Source organism: Kryptolebias marmoratus, linkage group LG11 (assembly GCF_001649575.2).
Source record: "Kryptolebias marmoratus isolate JLee-2015 linkage group LG11, ASM164957v2, whole genome shotgun sequence".
In the NCBI taxonomy this organism is placed as follows: domain Eukaryota; kingdom Metazoa; phylum Chordata; class Actinopteri; order Cyprinodontiformes; family Rivulidae; genus Kryptolebias; species Kryptolebias marmoratus.
In genome coordinates this window covers 4,553,475-4,577,997 of record NC_051440.1, presented here as the reverse complement: position 1 = coordinate 4,577,997, position 24,523 = coordinate 4,553,475, and the positions used below count along the sequence as shown (strand labels likewise).

Here is a 24,523-nt window from a genome sequence, read left to right as displayed (position 1 = left end):
TATAGTCTGTAAGACAAATTATACATTTATCCCATTTGTTCTGTATTGCTTATACCATTGCTGATTTGACTACCGTTGTGATTGTAAATAAAAAGCTCTGGATTTGCGTTTCTGTTAAATTCATGGTTGCTATTATTTAAATTACAATAACCAAGTATTTGTGACATTGTATNGATAAAGTACATGCACTATTGGGCTCATCTTATCCACTAAAAAAATTTATTTCGTTAGTCCTCAGCATTGTTTATATAGCCCTGCGCCTTTAAGAATACTGTAGCAAGATGGCACCGCTTTCGCTGCATCTCGGCCCGAGCCTTTAAAGCGGCGTGTCATGTCTATCCATATAAGTCATTGGTTTGAATGTTTTACTATCTCCACCCAATTGGAGTGCACCTTACAAAGAATCAGGCGTACCCATCCTTTTCACTGCTCAATCTCATCAGGCAAATCTGTAAGGTAATCCTGTTCACTTATGCCAACACTGAACTCTATTCAGAGAAAGAACTTCAGCTGAAAGCTTCTCTGAAGACAACACTAGTAGGAAATGGACAATATTATTCAAAGTTTTCATGATTCATATTTAATTCAGATACTGAAACTACTGAAATTTACTGATTCTTTAATGCAATTTTTATGTTTGAATACATATTGGTATGCATGGTTTGCAACTTAGTGTTATTTATTTCATTCACTGTCAAGTTAAAAGTAAATTATTAAAACCATGAATTAAGAAATTAGTCAATTAGTCATCTGTTTGTAGGTTATCAACCTACTCATGTCCTACAAATGTTGTGCTGATCAATCTGAAAAGAAAAGAAGAGATGAATAAACAAATGTGACTGAGTTGAGTGTTCCTGCATCTCTTTGGATGAAGCAAGCCTTGTCAAGTTTGGGCAGAGGCTGAAGTGACTTAAGGGAGAAAACTTGACATCCACTGAAACTCAGAGAGCAGGCAAGGAGGGATCTGATCAGAAAAAGTTCATGGATCTGTCCATAGGTTCACTGTAAGCTGCACAGAGCTGGGCTTCAGGGTAAAGCTGCAGAAAAAGGAGAACATAAGGCAGACAGAAATTTGTTCAAAGGCATGATGGATGTCTCCTCAAATATGTGGATAAAGGTGAGACAGAAACTGGACCTTTTGGCCACCGAGGACCATGTCTGGGACAGTCCTAACACAACTCATCATTCTGAGAACAATAACAAGCCACTGTATGACACACACAGGTCTGCCAAAAAAATCAATCAGACAGCTGCAGCTGATCCAAAAATGCTGCTGCTTGTGTTCTCACCAAGACCAGAAAAATAGAGCACATCACCCTGGTTTTAAAGTCCCTACACTGGCTCCCTGTAGCGCAGAGAATAGACTTTAAAATACTTCTATTAGTTTATAAATCACTGAACGGTCTAGCACCACAATACATCAAAGACTTATTATCGTCGTATCAACCCCCCAGAACACTCAGGTCTTCTAGTTCTGGTCCACTTTGCATCCCCAGAACCAGAACCAAACATGGAGAAGCAGCTTAAGAGTGTGGAAATATGAAGAACTTGCAGAAACCTTGAAAAGGTGAGACAGCTCAAAAGTGATATCGTTAGTTATGTGGATTCTTGACTCTTTTTTTTTTTATTATTATTTCATCTACAGTTTACAGCGCACTGCTAGAAAAAGTCCTATCACACCATTCTTGAGCGGGCCACACATTTCGATGTATTTTTTGTAGGATGTACAAATGAAAACTGTGTCAGAAACAGAGGAATAACAGGCGACAAGTGATAAAAGGTGCTTCGGTGCTTATGCTGTGGTATCCTCAACTAAACCAAAACGTACCTAAGCAAACTAGATGTTAAACAAACATTAAAAACCCAACAGATAAAATCCTTACAAGAACATATAAACTCACCAGACATGAAAATGATGCACTCAGATACACCGATTCAAAAACAAACAAATTCGTTGATTGTACATTGCTGGTTTTTCATACATGTTACATTGACGAAGAATGCATGAAACTAGTTTTATTTTTCCTGTAAATTACAAGTTATTTAGACCTGTGTACTACTGACAAATGCTCCTTAGTTAACGGAATTTTATGAAAGAAAAACAATGGGGCAGCGTAGCAATTTTTGTTTACACGGATTAATGTTTTGCTTGGGATTTGATTGGATTGATGTTTCATCAACTGATGGGAACTTCATTTTAACAGCTAAACTACTTTGTGTAGTTTGTAGAGTCATTTGTCAACGTGACATTTCCTCTTTTCACTGCATTGCCCACATTTCCCCCCTTTTTCCCCCCCACACGACCTTGTTTTCAACATGGACGCCCAAAAACCGACCAACACACCGCTGTTTATGTTGCTAAACAGGCACCGTGACCGCATACTGTGGCGCTCGGCGGCTCGGACCCTGCACCGCTAGTCGACCTCGGCCTTATTTCGAAGCTTAAATATATTAATTTCGCGCGACCACGCAGCGTAGTTACAGCGGAAAGCCCGAGACAATACGAAAACCGGCGCAGAATGGCGTCTGTCAGTGGCCCAGGAATCTGAATAACTGCTCCGCGAAGGCCAAGCAGAGCACAACGTTTGGCCAATAGGAAAGAAACATGCGAGTGATTGACCAATTAAGTGTTTAGCTTAGGGAAGTGGGCGGGACGGGGCTAGGAGAATCGTATTGTCATACAGATTCCCGGGGTGGGACCATTGCTGATCGTTTCCTGCACTGTTGCATGGTGGTCGAACAGGAGGAATTGTTGGAAATTTTTCGGAGGTTAGTATATAAATTGGTTTTTACCCAGTGTGCATTATTCCCACAGCCATCTCTGTTGCGAATGGGAGTGACAGGCTGCGGCAGGGATTCAGCTGGAGGAGGGAAATTGCTGTTAAATGGAAAAAAATAAAGCTGACATGCACCGAGTGAAAATGCTTATGATATCGTTAATTAGCTCATGGATTCCTTCTTGTTTCCTTACTGGGGTGCTAGTTAGTCGAAGTTGGCTAGAAGCTCAACGTGGGTCGTTAGCTTAGCTGCACCTGTCACACAGGGTCGCTTCAAACGCCGCAGAGGAGCTCCACACAGCCGAACCCTCATCATCCTCATCCTTCGGGAAACATTTGCTCCGAGTCGCTTAAAAAGTCGTGACATCTCCGCTTGACGTAGTTAGCGCCGATGTTAGCATGGTGGCTAGTTAGCATGCCCCATTCATGGCACGTCGGGGGTAGCGGTAAAATGTTTAGCTGCTTATATAATGTCGTCAAGGTGTTGACAGAGCAGCAAGAAGAAGGAAAAAAAGTCTCACTCTTGAACCTTTTCAACGCATTCCTGGTAACGAGTCGCAACAAAGTAGCTAATGATGCGTGTCGTTGTTGTAGCGCGTCGCAGCTAACTAGCCAAACATGCTAACTACAAATCAACAAGCGCCAAAAAAACAAAACAAAAACACCAGAGACAGGAGATGACACGAGTGTTTATTTCCTTCACAACATGGCAGATAACTTTAAAAGGAAACGTACAACTACTTTAACAAGTCGCATTTAAACTCCAATGTGAGGCACTATCTTTAATGTATCCTTTCCTGTTTACCAAGGAGGTAAATAATCTTCAACAACACTGGGAGATTTTAATGTCTAAACTGGTCTGTTATCCCAGAGTAGCATGTTTGTAAGGCAACACATGTATAAGATGATAAAGCAGATGTTAGGCTCAGATACTGAAGATTACTTACTAATATTATTTGTTTGATTCAAACAATTAGCAGTGTTAGTGATATAGGAAGTCGTCTGCACTATAAGCTGCCTATGTGGCAGATTATAAAAGATGTTAAAAACTATGTGGACATTTGTTGTCTTTTTTAATTTGGCACAGTTGCATCACACACAGTGACGAACAGATGTACCTGAAATGAGACTAAACAGCTTTTAATGTTTGTCTGTATGAGTGCTGACCCAGCTGTGATCTCGTTTCAAACCACTACATCTGTGATTTTTCCTTCCTGTCAACCCCTAAAACAAACAAACAATCAGAAACAGATCATAGGATCCAGGTTTCCATTTGTCATCAAAATGTTGAAATGGTAATGACAGTATAGGATTCTGTGGTAACAAATTCAATCCTTGGGGTGATTAAAGGATTAATATTAGAGATGTATTAAAATTTATCCGATTAATAACATATCTAATAGCTGAAACAGCTTATACAATCTGAATAGTCAACCAAAAAAACATTTGCTAAAAGATTCATGGCAGTCTTCTAAAGTATGTAGAACTTTTTACATTGTTCAATGGAACTTCAGGATGTTATCCATAAATATAGTATTTTAAACCCAGACACGTGATCGTATCATTTCATGTCTTTTAAAGCTGCTTCAGTTGAAATAATTTGTTTTAATATATAAATCTAAGAGTTTGTTTAGCTTACCTAATGTTAAACGCTGTGTTAAACTCAGCATCATTTGTTTAATGACTGTGTTTTGTGTTGCCAGTCCGTTTGCCTGCTCTGCATCAGATTTTTGTACTTCCTGTGTCGATGCTGGTTATTTTTCTGTCCGTGCTGCAACACATACCCGTACGCGTAAATGCTCTATTGACGACTAACTAATGACTGTGTTTCTGCATTCAAACGTGCAAATGCTGCGCCTGTGGTATTTGAACAAGCTTCAATAAAGTTTTTTTTTTTGCTAACCCGCGGACACACAGCAGAGTCAACCCTCTCGTTTGTCCCTCAAGCAGCTGAAGCATGCTCTTGGCCCAGATAAACCGGGACTCCCAGGGAATGTCAGAGTTTCACGATGCAGATGGGCAGCCGGTTACTCTCTGTCTGACGGAGGCTGTGACGGTGGCAGGTGAGGTCCTGCTGTAGCACCTTTACAGACTGTGGCTGTTAGTTGGTATTAGTATAAATAATTAATCACTGTTTTAAATGGTCAGAACGAAAGATGGCTTTGTGTCTTTTAGGTGTCAAATAACAAACACTTACAGTATTTACAGAGGTAACAATCTCAACAAGTTTCATCGAGTATGTAATCACATTTCAGTCAGGTCTTTATTCTTTGAATGTTCTTTGATAAAATAGTTAAAGATAACACAAAGATCTTGATGATGCTGCGGCGTAATCTTACACATTAAGCTTACATATTAAAAGGTCATCTTCGTCAAATGTTTTCTCAGATGGTGATCAAATGGAGAGCATGGACACAGTGAGCCTGCAGGCCGTCACTCTGGCGGATGGCTCCACGGCGTACATCCAGCACGACTCCAAGGCTTCCTTTTCAGACGGCCAGATCATGGACGGGCAGGTGATCCAGCTGGAGGACGGCTCGGCTGCCTATGTTCAGCACTTGTCCATTCCCAAAACAGGTACGGCGAGACTGACCGAAGACGCTGCAGTTCACTAATTGGAAGCTGGATGTTTATACCGAGCGCTTGTCATGGCCTACCGCCGTGGATGTGTTTGTTTGCTGTGTTGGCAACATATCTCATGAACCCCTGGACAGATTTGAATGAGACTCTGAAAGTAATCACTGGATACTCCCCTACAACCGATTAACTTTTGGAGTCGACCTGATTCAACATGGCCGCTACAACCGACTGACCTTACAAAAAATACAAAACTCGGTCGGTTTTACAGACATTGAGCTAAAATTGGGCGTGGTAGTAGCTGAGCTTTATTCTCGACACATACGCTGAGCACTAACAGACCTTGCAAGATCTCACAGCATTGCTCGATATTCTGTCTAACATCACATAGATGGTTTAACCAAAACTGCTACACCTTCGTTCTTCCTCATCATAAGATGATCTAAAGCCTTATTTGTACGGGATAAGCATTATCTGTTATTATCTGTAATAATCCATGCAATAAATAAATTACTCCCCAACGTCTGCTTTTTATGTGGCGCGTTCAAATGGGATAACCAAAGCCTGAGATTTAGCTGAAATTTGCAGATATCTTCCAGATATGATGTTAAAGCGCTGCGTATTTTGTAACATCCGCCTTCATTGTGTGTTCAACCAGTAAAGCCAGCTGTTATAGTAGGCTAAAAACAGGAGAAAATTATTCTTACCGCACAGAGCAATGCATGATGTGAGCCACCATTTGCATGTGATGTCGCTCCTTCTCTTCAGACTTTTCTTTTTTTTTATGGTGATAGTGTTTTGCTGGCCCACGACACAAAAGGTTATCTGTGCACTCCGACGCAGCCTCCATCGCCAAAAACAAATAAAAATGCGCCCCAGGAAACAATTGTAGGTAATTTGCAGGGAAATTTTTACTTTACAAATGACTGACATGGCCGTTTCACATGGGATTAACAACACAGACAATCTCTGTAATTATAACAAATAGCATGTGGTCCCGAGGTCAAATTAATCCCCTGCTATAGTCCAAAATCTAGCATGAAAGGTGGAGAGCGATATGATATATGTATTCCTTCAACGAGTGCTCCACCTTTTATTATAAGCAGCGTTTTTTGTTCTGTGAGTGTTTCTCACATTGATTTACCTTTCTAATGTAGGAGGAGACAGTTTACAGATTGAAGATGGACAGGCCGTCCAATTAGAAGACGGAACCACTGCCTATATTCACACACCCAAAGGTAAACATTTAACGGCTGAAGACCTCGTGGTTTTTAAGTTGCTGCCTTAGGTTTTCTCAACCTTTAGAGGGAAGAAATGTTCTCTGTGCATTTCTGAGCCGGGGTGAGTTTAAACACTGAATTCAAAATTCCCAAATGTAATAAGTAAATAAGAACAGACACACATGAAAGACTCAAATGTATTTTATAATCTGAACAATGTTTCTAGTTCGAGGATAAGCTGTTTTCCTGTGTTTTATGTGTCTTAAAAGGATGTTCTGGCCATCTTTAAGCTGGGTTCTAAATTTTCAGAGCTGTATTTATTTATTTATTCATTTTCGTACTTATTTCGTTGACATCCTGTTTGTCGTATCTGTTCAGACACGTACGACCAGAGCGGCTTGCAGGAGGTGCAGCTGGAGGACGGGAGCACCGCCTACATCCAGCACACAGTGCACATGCCGCAGCCCAACACCATCCTGGCCATCCAGGCTGATGGCACCATCGCAGACCTGCAGGCTGAGGCCACGGCCATCGACCCAGAAACCATCAGTGTTCTTGAACAGTACAGCACCAAGGTGATGTCCTGTCTCATTTTACAGCTGAGCGTGGACGTCAGTCTAACTTGTCTTAAGTCTGGTTTATTTAATATATAGACTAATGACACAGGCGGATAACATTTTACATGATGTACTTTTTGTTTATCCTAAAAAAACATAGACATAGATAACATAGAGGAGACTTTTCCTTGGTCTGGATCTTTTTTAACATTATTTCAGCAGACTATAAAAGATAAAATGTCTTATTTTTTCCTCCCCTCTCAGGTAGAGAATGTAGAAAACCCTTTGGGGTCTTTTGGCAGAGTGGAAGCAGACAATGGCGTCCACATGCGGGTGATATATCTTTTTATTTATTTTCATTGAATACCTTTTCACTTGAGATCCAACATTCAGCCTAACCTGTGCTTCCCGTGTTCAGATTGTGTTGCAGGGTCAAGACAACAGGCCAGCAAGAGTGTCGAACGTAGGAGAGAAGTCTTTCCGCTGCGAATACGAAGGCTGTGGGAAGCTCTACACCACCGCCCACCACCTCAAGGTAAATGTAAACAGGATTTAGCTTCGGTATTTTAGTTTTTGAGTTGCTGGTTGAGAACCCGTAGACACATATATGCCCATAAAGCTTTACAGGAATCAGAAGGCTCCATATTTGTGGGATAAAATTGGTTTTTGGATCAGCCCACAGCGCCCCTGTGTGTTGGCCTGCCTTTAGACAAGACCATAAACCCCAGATTATTTCAAATGACATCTCCTTGCCTGGTTAATGGCTGCTTTATGGCTTCAGCTCATTACTCATCTTGTATAATACAGTATGCAAGTTTTTAGTCACAAGGTAGTCCAGCTGAAATCACATGAAGCTTTTACCGTTCACAAAATTTTACTAAAAAACATATTTTGCATTGAGGACTTGAACCCCGGTAATAAGATCATAAAGTAAGTGGAAAAGCTGGAAACAATACTTTATGTTTTTGTTTTGTTTTTTTTCATTTTGTGTTGTTCTTTGCTGTTCAGCTTTAGTGCACAGTTTATTGTTTTTTTATGGTGTTGGAAATGATAAAACTCCACTACTGTGCAAAGATTTATTGTAAATCTACGGGGTTTCCAGGTCAAAATGGATGAAAAATCAACAGAAATTTGGAGTCTTGAACAGCCTGGGATCTTAAAATGTCTGAATATATGCGTTAGTGAAACAAGCGTTTGCTGCTTTGCTTCACTGATCAGTTCTATTTTTGCCTCCACCAGGTGCACGAGCGCTCCCACACTGGTGACAAACCGTACATCTGTGATTATCACGGCTGTGGGAAGAAGTTTGCAACAGGTAGCCGTGGATTATTACTTTTCTCCTCAGTCAGACAATGTTAGGCTTATTTAATTTTCCCTTTGACTGATTGTACATTTCAGAGTTTTAGCGTTTGCATCAGCTAATGAAAGCTATAAAAGCGTGTGGGGAAGTTCTCCTGGTGCAACAAGTTACTGAACAGAATTAACAGAGACTTCAGAGACTTCACAAGAAATAAAGGCCTAACCGTGTCAACGTTTGTGCTGATGTAAGGTTACGGACTGAAGAGTCACTCACGCACACACACGGGGGAAAAGCCATACAGATGTCAGGAGCTAAACTGCTGCAAGTCCTTCAAAACCTCTGGAGACCTTCAAAAGCACACAAGGACTCATACAGGTACTCACCCAGACCCTCACTAACCTACAGTGACTGGACTGAAACAGACGGGGGTATTTAGACAGCGTGTAAATGTGTTGTAGCTGGCACAGAGATGGTTGTGTTGGGTGTGGAGATACATTTTCCCAGTTATTAAATGGGTCATTATGAACAATGTGATGTCAGGGTCAGGGTTGCAGCTGTTCAAATCTGTGGAAAAAAAAAAAAATCAAATATTTTGAACAGTTACTGGCTCACAAATAACACCTGAGATCCTTCTGGTCTCATTCTGCTTCTATGAGAAGTTTTGACCTTGTGTGGTGAATGGCGTTGTCGCCTCCCAGCAAGAAAGTTGCCGGCTGGTTTCCTGACCTGGGTGGAGTTTACATGTTCTCCCTTTACACACGTGGCTTTACTCCGGGTACTCCTGTTTCCTCCCACAAACCAAAAACATTAATGTTAGGTGAATTGGTAACTCTAAATTGTCCCTAGGTGTGAGTGAGAGTGTGAATGGTTGTTTGTCTCTGTGTGTCCCTGTGATGGACTTGCGACCTGTCCAGGGTGTCCTCCGCCTCTCACACAGTGACTGCTGGAGATGGGCACCAGCTCTCCGTGACCCGAAAAGGAGAAGCGGGTAAAGAAAATGGATGGATGTATAGCGCTTTATCAAGTCCAAAAACACTCCCCATCAGTTATTTACCCGTTCACACACTGATGGTGCTAAGCTACATTGTAGCCTGGTGATTTAAAACAGTTAGTCTGTTACTTATTGCTCATTTCTTTGTCCGTCACTTAACGCCTTGCAGGAGAAAAGCCTTTCAAGTGCCCCGTTGAAGGCTGCGGCAGGTCGTTCACCACCTCCAACATCCGCAAAGTTCACATCCGAACACACACCGGAGAGCGGCCGTACTACTGCTCCGAGCCTAGCTGCGGGCGCTCGTTTGCTAGTGCCACCAATTACAAGAACCATATGAGGATTCACACCGGTGGGTCCCTTCTTCCATCGCATATGTTTACATACGCAAAGACAAGATTCTTAGCAGCTCTTCGTTCGTATAACAACTAAAACTTTCCGTGGGACTTTGCAGGAGAGAAACCGTACGTGTGCACAGTGCCTGGGTGTGAGAAGCGCTTCACAGAGTACTCCAGCCTTTATAAACACCACGTTGTCCATACGCCATGTAAACCTTACAACTGCAACCACTGTGGGAAAACCTACAAGCAGATCTCCACGCTGGCCATGCACAAACGCACAGCGCACAACGACACCGAGCCCATCGAGGAGGAGCAGGAGGCTTACTTTGAACCGCCGACAGGTCAGTGGACACATCTCTTGTCTTAGCCGGAGCAGCAGTCGCGGCCGAGGGGAAAAAAAAAAAAAGCCAGTCACCATTTTCTTTCAGACGCCATCGACGACCCAAATGTGAGCTACACACCGACTGTGGTTGAAGCAGACGAGTCCAGCTCAGAGCAGGTTCCCGTGGAGCCGTCAGACATGGTCGGCCAGCAGCACGTTGCCGTGGTAACTCAGGAAGATGGGACCCAACAACAGGTAACGCCACTAACTGGTGTTGAAGATGTTACAGAGCATTACAGCTACGTTGTTTTATAGCATTAATATAGGAAGTTTCATCACTGTGATACTGATGCAGTGATTCAAACTAAAGGTAAACAGCTGGGGTATGGCTATTAGAGGCTGACATTTTCTAGAGAGTCCCACGGGTCACGAGATTCCCGTGGAATGGGAGTCAACTTTTCTATTAATCATATGATTGGGGATAAAAAGTTAACAGGAGCGGGAACCAACAAATAGAACAAAAAAAACAAAAACAACAACAAAAACATAAGACAGGCGCCGCCATTTTATAGCTTTCTTTCATTAAGCCTACACTCTAACGAAAGCCAAAAGAACTACACGGCCCAGAAGCCAACAGGGCTTCCGATCTGATCAAAATGAATTTGCAACACAAAGTCAGAAGTAATGATCTGTCTGTTAAACTCCCAGAACTGGCAGGAAAATCACAAATGATCCTGCAGTTCATGAGAGTTGTGTGTGAAGGTGTTCAAATGTTCTGAAGAGTGGGAGAGTAGACTGATACTAATAGTTGCATTTTTATTTAATATTTGCATAATATGCACTTTTTTCTTTTCCCACACCTCAGGCACAGTATGTGAAGGTCATGCCGTTCTGCACCTTTGTTCAGTTCTCTTGCTCGGTGCAGTTTGTTTTGTTTCAGCAATTTAAAACAGAAAGGTGATGTCACTGTTTAAAGGAAACAACTGATTAATAAATTAGTAAAATGAAACTTTATATGTTATGTTTGGGTTCATTCAGCTAAGGTAGACATGGTCTGATCCATGTGCTGTTGTCTTGTTTTTACTGTAACGGACCTCCAAAAAAGCTAAAAACATGGACTTGGCATCTGATCCTCCATAGGTAAAACTACAGGGACCGTGGGCCATGTGTTATTTGTTTTGTGCCCTTTAGTGAAGGTTTTTTGTTTGGATTAAGGCAATAAATGCCTTCCTGTTTTACCACAGATGAACTGTTCCTGTTGCCGTATCTTTTGAAATAAAACTACAGAAAACACAAAGTAATCTAAGAAACAAAAGGGAGATGATCAAATCAAATTATTTCTTAAAGACTAAACGAAGAACGGGAGTGGTACAGGAGTGGGAGTGGGACGGGACAGGAGTGAAAATCCACTCCCGTGTCCCCCTCTGACTACTCACTGCCAGGCTCTTGTTGTGGTGCTGTAATGCAGGTATTGACCCAGTAGAAACACACAAAGACACAGTCCGTTTTATTTTACAGACATTAAATCAGAAGAAAGCTGTAGACTTTCTTGTTTCTGACCAAGCAAAGTCTCTGTCCAGATTGTCTCCTCGTAGGTTGTTGTTTCGGGTCACAAACTGAGCAACAAGACCTCGTCTGCTGGATTACAGCTTCATCGTTCATGTAATGCGTGTTTTAAGTGTAAACGTTTAGTTAGTTACTGTTTAGGATGTTGATGTTTGTGAGGCTCCCCACTGATCACATCGGTGACATATCATAAAAGCTTCTCAGTGGGAGTTTTAATCAGGTTATGATTAAGTAAAAATGTAGCGTGAGGCTACTGTGAAGGTCTAAAGCACACGTGTCAAATTCAAAGCCCGCGGGCCAGATCCGGCCCTCTGTACCATTTCATCTAGATTTCATTATGTCCGGCCCTCCAGTCTGGGACTGATCAAGTCTCTGATTCTTATTTTGCTTAAAAAAATTGAGCCTAAATAGTGAAGTTTTCTCTTGACAGTGATTTAGAAGCCAACAATATATAGTTTTAATTTCTGTATGATCAGGTTTTTGTTTTTAAAAAAATCTGTTTTAATGTTAAAAAATCATTTAAAAGCTGAGTGAGGCGTAAGAAATGACTGCTAACGATGTGCTTTTTGAAGTGTGATCTATTTGTCTGTGTTTGCCTGGTATGTTTGCTCTAAATTCTGTATAATCTGTAACTGGGAAAAGGTAATTGATATTTCTATATGAATGATTTGAAATAATACTTATAAAACTAAGGTTAATTTACGTAATTTTAATAAATATTGATCGTGACGGGCCCTTGGCTAGGACCAAATTTTTAATTTTGGCCCCGTTGGGTTTGACACCCCTGGTCTAAAGGAAGGGTTGAGATTTTGGAGACAGCTCTTTTAACATCATCAGTTTGGAGAAGTACAGTATTTTCCAGACTATAAGGCGCTCTTAAAAGCCTTTGGTTTTCTCAAAAAACGACAGTGTACCTTATAATCCTGAATGCCTTATATGTGTAAGAAGTTGTAATGTTTTAGTACGACTTTGGTAAACTACAAAGCTGCACCGCTTGCAGCATCAAGGCTCAGTTGTAGTCGCTCAGAGCTCCGTGCACGGATCTGAGCGAGCGTTGGAGGCGTTTATACTTGATGCTTACGTCGGTGCAGTATTCTCCGAAAAGACAGGGGGCTGTTTTGTTTCGCTTAATCCGCCTTATAGCCCGGTGTGCTTTATATATGTAAAAAAATTGAAAATAGACCATCCAGTGCGCCCTATAGTGCAGAAAATACGTTAGTTTTAATTCTGTCTGGACTGGCAAGCTAACGCCTAGTTCGAGAGGTTAAGGTCTAAATGGATTGCTGTCATCTTTAAATTAACTCTAATCTCCAAATCTTCATAGTGGTTCAGGCGATGAGTAGTTTATAAACCTTTACACTGTCGTCAGTTTGGCATTTGGCATTACACAGTTACTTATATGGAATTTTGTGGTTATGTGCCAGTGCAAACTCCTGCAGCAGCTAGCTGTAGCTCTTCTGGCAGGACTGGAGCTTTTTTTAAAAACAACATCTTGGGCATTAGCTACGATCAGACTAGCTGTTAGCTGTTTATTTCCTCAAACTGAGGTTGTTCAAAGAGCTATCTACAGATAAAATATTATTGTTTTTAACCTTTCTGCAGAACCCTACTTTAAATTGTCTGAACTATCCCTTTATAGTTACAGTAAAAAGGTCTAATAAAAAGCTTTTTGCCACTTAAGCTACGAATTAAATATCATAGGTTCTGTTTTAGGACAAGTCTGTTCCAGTTTTCAGTAACAACTTATCTGAATGTTTCTTTTTTAAAGCACCTTTTGAAAACAAATTGTCCCGTTCAAGGCCAATATTGTGAGAATACAATGTACAAAGTTTTAAATTGAAATTTTAACTTTGTTACTATTGGATTCCCTTTCAACACGACCCCACAGAATCTACTAAACGTGGCTGGTCTGTTGCTGAGTACACACTAAATTAAAAAACTAAGGTCTGAATACCTTGGTTTTTTACCAAGAACCCTAACGTTCTCTCATCTGTATTGTTCCTCCCTTCAGGTCAGTATTTCTGAGGCAGACCTACAAGCTATGGGGGGCACCATCACCATGGTAACCCAAGAAGGCACAACCATAACCATCCCGGCTCACGAGTTGGCATCTCAAGGTGCTCACTCGGTTACCATGGTAGCAACAGACGGGTCAGACGAACAGGTAAACAACTGTTAGCTCTCAAACATTGACATTACTGGTGGTGATATTAAGATTTCCTTCTTGTCCGTTTGACTTGCATATTGAATTATTGCCACTACGACACAGTCCTCAGGTGGTTGACCTTTTTCTTATTTGCTAGTTGTTAGTTGGACACTGAGCTACAGTTCAATCCTCCCATTATTACACGACAGATGCTTTGTTTGTCTTTTTGTTTTTACTTTAGTAACTCAAAAATTGTCTTTGAAGAACATGAAACTAATTTAACTTTGAGCTTGAATCATAAAATGACTCTAGAGCTGTAGCAGCAACCTGTCATGTATCTTCATCTTAAAACAAATCTTTTTAAAATTTATTTAATTTAGCCACAGGCTGTAAAAAAACTAACAGGAATGTGTTAAATTGCAGTACCACTGACGGCCAGTAGGCGCCACTGTTTCCTATAGACTGCTGCCATTTAAAATAAATAAAACTTGTTTCATGAAAAGCTTAGTCTAAAACTTTGTTCCGTCAAATCAATATGATAAAGTTTACTGTAGGTAGCCTTTGTGAGAGGAATTCCTTTATTTTGCAAAATTTTATTTTCCTAAACATGAATTACATTAGCCAAAATGACTTTGTCAGATTTATAAATATTGCACTAAAGTTTGATGAGTCATTCCCAGCGCATAGTTAACAGAGACAACAATATGTCAACAAACCATATGAGATCCAGTGTAATTTCAAAGTTTGACCAAAGCGGCTAAAACTCTCTCCTCCCATCATGAAATGCAGGGGGCGATATTTACTCCTTCAAGGCTTGCTACAGCCTCTGATTTTACATGAATTTTTTCTAATTAACAAAATAATAACAAAAAGCAACCCTATAAATTAAGGAGTTGGAACTAAAAGTTTAAATCATAATCTTCTAAAAAAACAATTTCTTGAGGACACCATTTAAGTAAGAAGTATGATAGTTCCTTCATAAATGTCTACAACCGTCGCCCCCTGCTGTCTGTTGTGTAGTAGATCCTAAGCTACAGGTCCTTTTAAACATGACGTGGAACACTAATGATTTCATCAACCAGTAAAGCAGATTTCTAATGCCCTCAGGTAGCCATCATGACGCCCGACATGGCCTCCTTCCAAACCGTGGAGGAAACGAACTACAGTCAGGAGCAAGAAGACCTTCACTCTGTCACGTTACTGGCCACCTCCAATGGGACTCACATCGCTGTGCAGGTTAGTGGAGCAACAGCGACAAATTGTTTCTACTAGCAAACATTTTTCATGGTAATGCCACAAATCTGTATTAACGTGCATATTCTTATTAAATTGAGCACTATGAAAAAGAAGTACCCATTTCCACTCTGCAGAGACTATTTACACTAAAACAAAAAGGTCTAAGGTTATCGCACAAAGTTAGGCATAATCTTTAATTCTTAAATTTTGTAATGCGCTGCTGCACTCCTGAAGCTGAGATTTAGTCAGACTAAACTAAAAGTTAACATGGTCAAGTTGCCCTGTTTACATAAGGACAATTCCTGGAAATATTAGTGTTTTTTCAATGTTTATTGTGGCAAATCGTCAAGAAGAAAACATGTTTACACAGATAGGGCTGAGCTCATTGATTCAGCTGTAGTTCCCATGCCAGGCAGGGTTGCCAGATAGGAAATAACAAATGATCGTGTTGTCGCTTTTTAAATGATTGTATTTGGACCCAAACTATCATCTGTGCCGAGTCAGGTGTTCTTTCTCAGAGGGAGGGAGGTTGTAAGATTAATTGTGTGCTGTGATTGGTGAACATGTTCACAGAAAAGGAGGGGGACTTGACCCGAAAACTATGTTATGAAAACTGTTATCCTATGTCTGGTAACAATGATGTCAGTCTTTTAATGAGACGCACCTGCAATCTGGAGCATGGAAACAATTGTATCTAAATACAGTGGGCGACAGTGAGGTTGGGTTGCTGCTACACGTTGAAAAGGGTAGGCAGCACAAACAGCACCCTGCTGTCCGCCATTATTCCTATTGCTGATGTCCTCCTGCACGGGTGAAACAGCTACTGACTGCAACCGTCCGCGGTGCGCATGTGAGATTGCACACGCTGCTGCTTCCTTTTGAAATGCAAACGGTTAGGATCAGAGCACCTGACCCTTTTGAAAACCTGGCTTTCCAAAGTTTCGGTTTTACAGAAAACCGAAGTGCTGTTGTCGTGTAAACGAGCGGCTGAACCACACCAGGAAAATCTGCCACTACTTAACCACCAGCTTGCTTCTACAATACTCATTTAGTAGTTTTATTTATTTGTGTCACAAAAAAGGAGCGCAAATTGACTTTCAATTTCCCTTTTTCAATTGGGTCATATTGTGTATATTTAAACATAAAGCTGTGAGCATCGAAAGCTGCACTAAGACATGTTGATTCGCTCACTAATTTCATCCTCTTAAAATTGAAACGCTCGACTGTTTTGGCCTGAAAACTGAGGGGTGGGGTTGTGATTAGATCAAAGTCTGATTTCCACCCTCTTCTCTTGTTGAAAACCTCCTTCTTTATTTAGCACACGCTCCTTTTCTCATGCTGATTAGGAACAAGTAATGTTTTGTCCTTCTTTTCCATTATGTGACTGTAAACCATGACACTTAGCAGTCTGTAACCCCATCAGTTAGCTTCTGTTTTTTAAGGGGGCAGGGTAAAGTCATTAATCGGACAGCGTGATGACAGATTAACAGTGGTCATCAGAGTGTTGTTGTGTTTTAAATCTGTTTTTCTTTTTTTCCCCCCTCTCCATAGCTCAGTGACCAGCCTTCGCTGGAGGAAGCCATTAGAATAGCATCAAGAATACAACAAGGAGAATCACCGGGCCTGGATGATTGATGGACTCATTATGGACAGCCATTTAAAATAAAGACCATTTAAAATTGACTATATATTCGGAAGAAATCATGAGTCTTCCTACTGTATGTTTCCACAAATTAAGTTACCTTTTATATGTATATATGTTTTGTTTTTGATAACTGGTGTTATAACATGCTATTTTGTCCCTCATAAGATAAAAAATTAGAGGGGAAAAATGCTTTCTAAAGTTAAAAATGCACAGTGCAGTGTACAGTAAATGCTATTTCTAATCAGATTGTTTGGATGTTTTTGACTCAGTACCCATCCTCAAGTTATGACTGTATGGGTAAAAGGGTTTGAGATATATAGGAAGAAGTATCGGACTACGTTCACTTAACAAATAGATTATACTTTAGATGTGGCAACACCGAAAATAACAAAAGACAAACATCTGTGTAATGGAAAACAACTGACCTACTCCTTTTGTAAAACAAAACACCTGATAAGAAACTGCATAAAACAACCAGTTTATTCAGTTTGAGAACTATTCCACTATAAATCCAAACTGCTATGACTCATCGTTTACTACAGGGGTTTTAATAATAGGTGATAATGTTGAAACACAGCAGTAAAAATATACTAAATTTAAAACAGTTTTTGTTGCCACATATATTTTAGTTTTGGCATGTTTAAGGTGAACAAGGTGTTGGCTTGTTTTTTGGCTCTACCTGTCCGTGTGCCATCTAATCAATAGGCACATTGTTTTGTAGTTTTTGTGACTCCAGACTACAGAAGTTTCGTTCGCGCCATATTGTCGCGTTGGAGTCGTTGACGTCACCCCCTCCCGAAACCACCCCGGAACGCCCATCTTTCAAAATTCACAGGCGCGCCCTGATTGGCTTCGGCCCACCACGTGACCAACGGTCGCGGGAAGGTCTTTTTGCCACGCGCGTGACGGAGAGGGGGGAAGAACTCCTTGCTTGAGTCATTCAAACTTTTTTTTGTAAACATTGCTAAGGGTTTTTTTTTATCGAGGGAAGACGTGTTTCGGTGTCGGCGAGCTCCGAAGAAGAGGTGAAGGGGGAGCGGCACGCGACTGGACGCACGGAGAGCTTTAATCGTTGGTTTTATTTTAGCGCTGTTCTGGACGACGTTCCTGCGGCGAGTTCGTGGCCATTTCCCAGCGTCGGTGTTCGCAAGTTGACTTTCTCATTAGGTTAGACTAAACGTTTTAACGCGTACCTTAACGTCAAGGTAATTAGACTTGTTTCTTTTTTAAGAAAAGCGGGGCTCCACCCGCTTGAAGAGTTTTTGTTTTAATTATTTTCCTCCCCGTCGGCGGAGTCGGGGTTTAAATCCTGGAAAATGTCGTACGGTCGCCATCGGCACCTTAACTCCCCTTCCCCCAAGTCTCGGCCGATTCGCCAGAAGCTGCAGTTCTCGTGCAGCGATGGCGAGGACGAGCCCATCGAGGACATTAACAACAGCACCGGGGGGGAGTCCGGCTTCACGGAGATAGACTCCCCGATGCCTGCGCGACGCGACGCCGCCGACAAGCGGCTGGAGAGCGGCGGCGGCAGCAGCCCCCTGAATCAGTCCGACGGCGTAGAGCTGTGGGACGAAGAGGAGGAGGACTTCGGCTCCCCGGCGACTCATCTGCGCTCGCCGAGCAGGGTCATCTTCGCCAACTGCTCCCCGTCGCCGAAGAAGGTGTCGCGGCTGTACGGAGGCTCCCCGGAGCGGGGCTTTCTGCCAGAGGAGGACGGAGAGGAGGGCTCCAGCTCCCCGATCCCGGACTGCCCGGACACACCTCCGCACAAGACCTTCAGGAAGCTCCGGCTCTTTGACACGCCGCACACACCGAAGGTTGGCATCAATATAAATATATTTATGTTTATATACGGGGGTCTGTTTGAGCTTAGGTCATATAAGCACAATTTAAACATCTTCACGCAGAAAAAAACCCCTGATTTCTTTTTTTACTCAGATCTGCAGTTTTCAACCTTAAAATTAATTATCTGACTCTCAGCGTGCTGTCAGGCATTAAAGTTAAATAAAATAGTCCTGTTACCTTTTACAGGTTTCTTGTTCTTGTCAGTTAATGACCTGTTGACCCACTTACAGTGCAGCTGTACCTGTTGCATAATGCTCTCATTGGAGACTGGCAGATTATGACCTGCAGGCTGTGTCCATCAGTGCATGAGACATTATCTGTTGTTTCTATGTTTGGGACCAGGCTTGTGTTATAGTATGTGGTCCGATCACTTGGTTTCATTAACCCTCGATTTGTCTCGGTGTTTTACAGAGCCTGCTGTCCAGGGCCCGGGGCTCCGGATCGGGGTCCTCCAGCAGGAGGGTGGCCCTCTTCAAGAGCACAGAGTCTCCACGGAAGTCGGCTGCCGATAGCGGCCGGAGGCAGCACATCCCCATGGTCAACTTCAACCCCTTCACTCCGGACTCCATCCTCATTCAGTCCGCCACACAGCAGAGGAACAGCAGGAAGAGGGCACACTGGAACGAGTAGGTCGCTCACTTGTCAGAGGAAAACCCCTTCATTTCGGGCTTGTGCTTTCTAAAAGGACACCTATAAAAAGTTCTGTGAACAGAGATAGAATAAGTGTCTCGTTTGTTGGTTGATCTTGGTGTGTGTGTATGGGGGACTTGTTGTCGCACGTTGCAGAGCGTGGTCAGCAGTTGTGTAACCTCACCTTCTATCTTTAACGCAGCCTTTGTTTAAACAACTAGTTATGATAAAAGCAGTTGGTTTGGGCCTGGGGAGAGGAGGGGTTTGGCTAGAAATCAACACCTCATGTTTGCTGGTGAACTCAGCCATGTGCTTGTGCAGCTCTCCTCCCCTTGTGCTGCCCCCTACTGGACAGAATGCTAACTAACAACACCCTTCCCCCTTCTGTGTTTCAGCTCTTGTGGAGAAGACATGGAGGCGAGTGACGGTGAAGGAGAAGATGAAGTCCTCCCACCATCGAAGGTAGGAATAAATATTACACACTGTGGGACATTTGCAAATGTTTTTTGTCCACGAGTGACCTCGCAAAACACAACAAGTGACAGAATTTTACAGACATTGAGCTAAAGTTTAGTGGGGCTGAGGTTGATTGAGTTTTGCCATTAACTTTTTGGAGTTGGCTGTTTGATTTTTAATGAAACTGTCAGAGTAATTATTGGATGGACAGCTGCAATTGATTAACTTTCAGAGTCAAGAGTCAAGGAGGTCGCCACAGTCAGCTGACCTAAGAAAACTCAGAAAATGCCCACAGTTCAGTCAGTTTTACAGATATTGAGCTGCTGAGACTCAATACTCTTGATGTTTTGCAATACTGCGTAAACACCTAACTTGTTGACCAAATATAAACAATGCGGTCTGTCGACATGTTGCACAACAGTAGTGGTTGTCGGAGTTCAGTAACTTGTTTGCCAATTCACGTGCAGATTGTCGGAAACCGCTCCGCTTGTTTGCTCTGTTGTTATGCAGAAATGTGATTTGTACCAAGCTGGATTAAGTGAGTGGTGGAGGTTAATGTTTAACTTGTTATTACTCCGCCCTCAGAGGGTCACCATGATGGAGAGCAACATGATGTCCCGCTACATCTCGGAGTTTCTCGAGCTGGAGAAAATCGGCGCCGGAGAGTTTGGTGCTGTGTTCAAGTGCGTGAAAAGGCTCGATGGCTGCATCTACGCTATTAAGAGATCGAAGAAGCCCCTGGCAGGATCAGTGGACGAGTAAGTAGATTACATTTGTTTAGATTAGATTTCTACTGCCGAAAATAATTCCTGAACGGTATGTGGGTTTCGCTTACTTACAGGCAGAATGCCTTGCGGGAGGTGTACGCCCACGCCGTACTTGGCCAGCACCCCCACGTGGTGCGCTACTACTCGGCCTGGGCCGAGGACGACCACATGCTCATCCAGAACGAGTACTGCAACGGGGGCACGCTGTCGGACGTCATCACGGAAAACTACAGGCAGCTCACTTACCTGTCTGAGCTGGAGCTGAAGGACCTGCTGCTGCAAGTCTCCCGGGGCCTCAAGTACATCCACTCCATGTCCCTGGTGCACATGGACATCAAACCCAGTGAGTGCTCGTCCGCCGTGCGGAAACTCTGATGAGAACTAAGTGGGACATCCAGGCTTGCATGCTGCAGTCTGTCAGCAGGAAGCTGTTCACTTATCCACACATTAGTGGGATTAGTGCACACACGTGCAACATGTGTCCAGAGGCCTGTGTCCCTCTTTACAATGTCCCCCGGGGCTGGTGGACATCAGGCTCCCAAAGTTACTTTATAAGGAAGGAACCATAGAAGAAATTTTATTCTTTTAGAACTTTAACTAAATATATCTGTGCTTTTGTTTCATATTTTTGTGTTTTTAAAACCAGCATCCTGGTGCTTTTTGGCCTGCATACGCTGGTGTAAAATTTAATCTTAATACTTGTGGTTACTTTGGAATTACAATGGATACGTTTCAGTAAGTTGGTGTCAAGAGTTCATAAAGTACTTGATTTTAAACAGTGAGCATCAACTCTATTTTTGTCAAAATAATTCAAAAATACTCCACCAATTCCATAAAATAGCTAAAAATAAATAGATTTTAATTCCTCTATTTCAGTTTTTTCAAGCAGCAGCAGTTTAGTTTGTTTGTAGATAAAAGTAAATACATCATTTAATGTTTTTGTTTGTTGTTTTGCAATCGTGAAGCTGTATAGTAGCTCAGTGTTTTCATACCATCCCTCATTGAAGCTGAGGTTAACCTAATTTTAAGCTTTTGTTTTTAGTTTTTGCCATTTCTCATTTCTAAACCGATGTGTTTACATATTTGTTCTAGGCAACATCTTCATTTCTCGGAAGTCCCTAGCAAGCTGTGATGAATCTGACGAAGACGATGGAGTAACGACTAGTGTTGTCTACAAAATCGGTACATTCCCCTCTGAGATGATCGCTTGTGTTGATGTTTTTAATAAGATTACAGTCCCAGTGTTTAAATGTTGTTGTTTTTTTCCCCAGGTGATCTCGGTCATGTGACAAGGGTAAACAATCCTCAGGTAGAAGAGGGCGACAGCAGATATTTAGCCAATGAAGTCCTACAAGAGGTTCGTGCTCCTGCTTGTCCCAGGAACAGCTCTTTAGAGCCGCTGCAGCTCAGATGAAGTTAATAAATCTTGTTCTGTTGTCTCTTCAGGACTACAGTAACTTAACAAAGGCAGACATCTTTGCTTTGGCTCTGACCGTCATCAGTGCATCGGGGGCCGAACCTCTGCCCACCAACGGAGAAAAGTGGCATGAAATCAGACGGGGCAAACTGCCTTCAATCCCACAAGTGCTCTCTTCTGACTTCCTCAGTTTGCTCAAGGTAAAGATGGAAAACACCCAACCCATCTGCCTTATTAAAGAAGGCAGACAGTGGAGATTATTTTGCTGTTGTGCATGTCTTGACTTTCATGCCCCTGTTGGGAAGTTTAAATCACTCATTTTATCTTTTCTTCAGCTGATGATCCACCCTGACCCAAGCAGGCGACCATCAGCCTCTGACCTCATAAGACACCCGGTGCTTCTGACGGCCGCCAGAATGAGCGCAGACCAGCTCCGAGTCGAGCTCAACGCAGAGAAATTCAAGAATGCCTTGCTCCAGAAGTAAGTACAGCAGAAACGTAGGCGTGGGAGGTTTTGTTCTCATGTTGGCGATGACCACTTGCCGCTTTGGGATTCGATCTGAATTCGCTTTTTTGTTTCGTCTTCCTCAGAGAGCTGAAGAAAGCCCAGCAGGCCAGAGCGGCGGCGGAAGAGAAGGTTCTGTCCACCGACCGGGTCTTGACCCGCTCCACAGTCCAGTCCAACCCCAGAACTTCGAGGCTTATTGGGAAGAAGATGAACCGGTCGGTCAGCCTCACAATCTACTGAAACTTTACTTCAGTGTGACTTGAAATACAAAGACTCACGGACTTTTTTTGGATCAAACCCGTTCAGTTGAAAAGGGTGTCTTTTTGTTGTTTATTTTTGGAGGAGAATCCTGTCCGTTATGTTGGGATCTTCTGCCCAACCAAAGCTGTACACTGTTCCCACACTGAACTGGACGTTCTCTCAGTAAGACCCTCTTTGCGTAGTTCAGCCCCTACTTTTTTTTTCCTCAAAGGTAGTTGCTTTACCTTTTCCACTCAGCCATTCCCTCAAGTTTCCGTAGGAGTCCAGCTCTTTCCCAGACTGTCGTTGCACTTCCCTCAACGCAGCCCGAGCCCGCTGGAAGCGGCGGCGCTCTCTTCAGCGTGAATGTACTTGACTCAGCGGTGCGCACCTTACTGCCTGTCCTAAGCCTGATGCTGGGTACCAGAGGGTCCGTGGACTGACAATGTCCGTCTTCGTAAAGGAGCACTTTTGGAGGCAACGTGGTACTTGCCACATGATTATAAGATGGAAAAAAGAAAGAAACCTGCTGCTATTGATGTTTTTTGTATGTACCAGGGTTCAGTCAGTCGGAGGTCATTGGCTGCGTTTGTCAAGAAGCAGGAAGTCCCGTCCTGCCATTTAATACTTCTTTTTCCTCGTCAAATGGAAAGTGGACCATGGTATTCGAGGACCATCCTGTTTGTTTAAATGACCGAAAGCAGTGGTCTAACTCCTGAACTGTGAGGTTAGAACGGTCCAGTCCCTGTTGATCAGTGCTGCCAGCCCTTCCTGTAGCATTAGAACAATCATCATCCTGTTCTTTGGATGCTCACCTGTTCTGTTGTCCTGTCACCATTTTCATTAAGCTCATCATCTATTACTGTTTAGAAAAGTGTTTTTTATCTTTCTTGCATCTTCTAACACAAAAAGCTTTTTCTTCCATACCATGTACATATGTTCTTTAATAAATTCTCTTTACTTGCTCTGTTCAAACAGGTTGTTTTTTCTGAAATTCTGAAGTGGGGTTCTGTGGAGAAGTTATGAGCAATAAATGTCTTACTTGTGGTAGAAATATTTAAAGAGATGGTTTCAGGTTGACAGAGCTGATGAGCGAAAGCAGCGGTCCCCAGCCTTTTTAGCTTCACAGACAGTATTTTTACGGACCGGCTTTTAAAGGTGTGGCAGATAAATACAACAAAATAAAATGATGCGACCAGCATGAAAACGGGGTTATTCGTAAAAACATAATAAACGTAAATACAACGTGTCCTTGCAGCTTTGTTAGTTGCATCCTGGTATGGTGTTATCAACATGAATAACATCCTCTCCTCCCCCTGATGTTCTCTGGTCAGTATGGTGATGTTTAAACTTTAAAATAAGAGACACCACAAATATAAAGTGCACAAAGAATACAACTCACCACAACGCTGAATCAGTGGAGCCCTGTGCCTGTTTCTCAGTAATGAGACATTTGTTTTTTACTAATTTTGCTGCTTGTAGGTTTGTTTTTAGCGGTAACATATCTGTGACCTATATAAGCGTTCTGACACGCATCAAGAGTGAGTCATAGACGGATGTAGTGAAGAGAATCTGGTCAGTTTTCAAAATAATAATAAACTCCCAAACATAGCTTCATTCCAAGTTGAAAGGCTAAAAAAGGCAAATATTAATATTTATTAAGTAATAAAGCAGTTAAGCTAATTGTATGCTAATATGTTAGCATGTCGAGCTCGACTACTTTCAAACTTTTTGTGTCTAAGTGTTTTACCTAAAAAGGTGTTTGGTACATTGTAAGGTAGTGTGTCACAACCCAGTTTATTCCCCTCTCCTGTCATAAGAAGGCGTGTCCGGCTCCACGGGGTGAAGCGAACCGGTATTTTTCCACGGCGTCGGCTCAGTGCGCTCCTCTAGTCGCTGAGCGGTGCTGCGGCTCCTCTCTCGGCCGGCAGACAGGCTCCCGAACCCGGCGGGGTCACGTGACCCCCCCCCCCCCCCCCCCCCCC

At 42.5% G+C, this 24,523-nt stretch overlaps 2 protein-coding genes across 4 annotated transcripts; both read left to right on the top strand.

Annotated features, from left to right (window-relative positions):
• Positions 1–2,662: 2,662 nt before the first annotated feature.
• On the top strand, positions 2,663–16,921 carry znf143b (zinc finger protein 143b). 3 transcript variants are annotated; one of them, XM_017430243.3, is made up of 15 exons: positions 2,663–2,769; positions 4,728–4,840; positions 5,166–5,354; positions 6,512–6,592; positions 6,953–7,149; positions 7,396–7,464; positions 7,550–7,666; positions 8,371–8,446; positions 8,681–8,806; positions 9,592–9,771; positions 9,874–10,101; positions 10,189–10,337; positions 13,660–13,812; positions 14,902–15,030; positions 16,582–16,921. In XM_017430243.3, exons 2-15 carry the CDS (start codon positions 4,735–4,737, stop codon positions 16,663–16,665), a joined length of 1,884 nt encoding a protein of 627 aa, XP_017285732.1. In that variant the 5' UTR covers positions 2,663–2,769; positions 4,728–4,734; the 3' UTR covers positions 16,666–16,921. The 3 variants fall into 3 exon arrangements, with proteins under 3 accessions (XP_017285732.1, XP_017285734.1, XP_017285735.1); XM_017430245.3 differs by having other exon boundaries at positions 2,689–2,769; positions 4,725–4,840; XM_017430246.3 differs by lacking the exon at positions 2,663–2,769 and adding an exon at positions 2,816–3,589.
• A 656-nt stretch (positions 16,922–17,577) lies between these two features.
• On the top strand, positions 17,578–23,513 carry wee1 (WEE1 G2 checkpoint kinase). Its single transcript, XM_017430211.3, has 10 exons — positions 17,578–18,492; positions 18,932–19,146; positions 19,546–19,612; positions 20,192–20,364; positions 20,448–20,716; positions 21,466–21,555; positions 21,645–21,730; positions 21,820–21,990; positions 22,126–22,271; positions 22,382–23,513. The coding sequence occupies exons 1-10, from the start codon at positions 17,992–17,994 to the stop codon at positions 22,536–22,538; spliced, it is 1,875 nt and encodes a 624-aa protein (XP_017285700.1). The 5' UTR covers positions 17,578–17,991; the 3' UTR covers positions 22,539–23,513.
• The last annotated feature ends 1,010 nt before the right edge of the window (positions 23,514–24,523 follow it).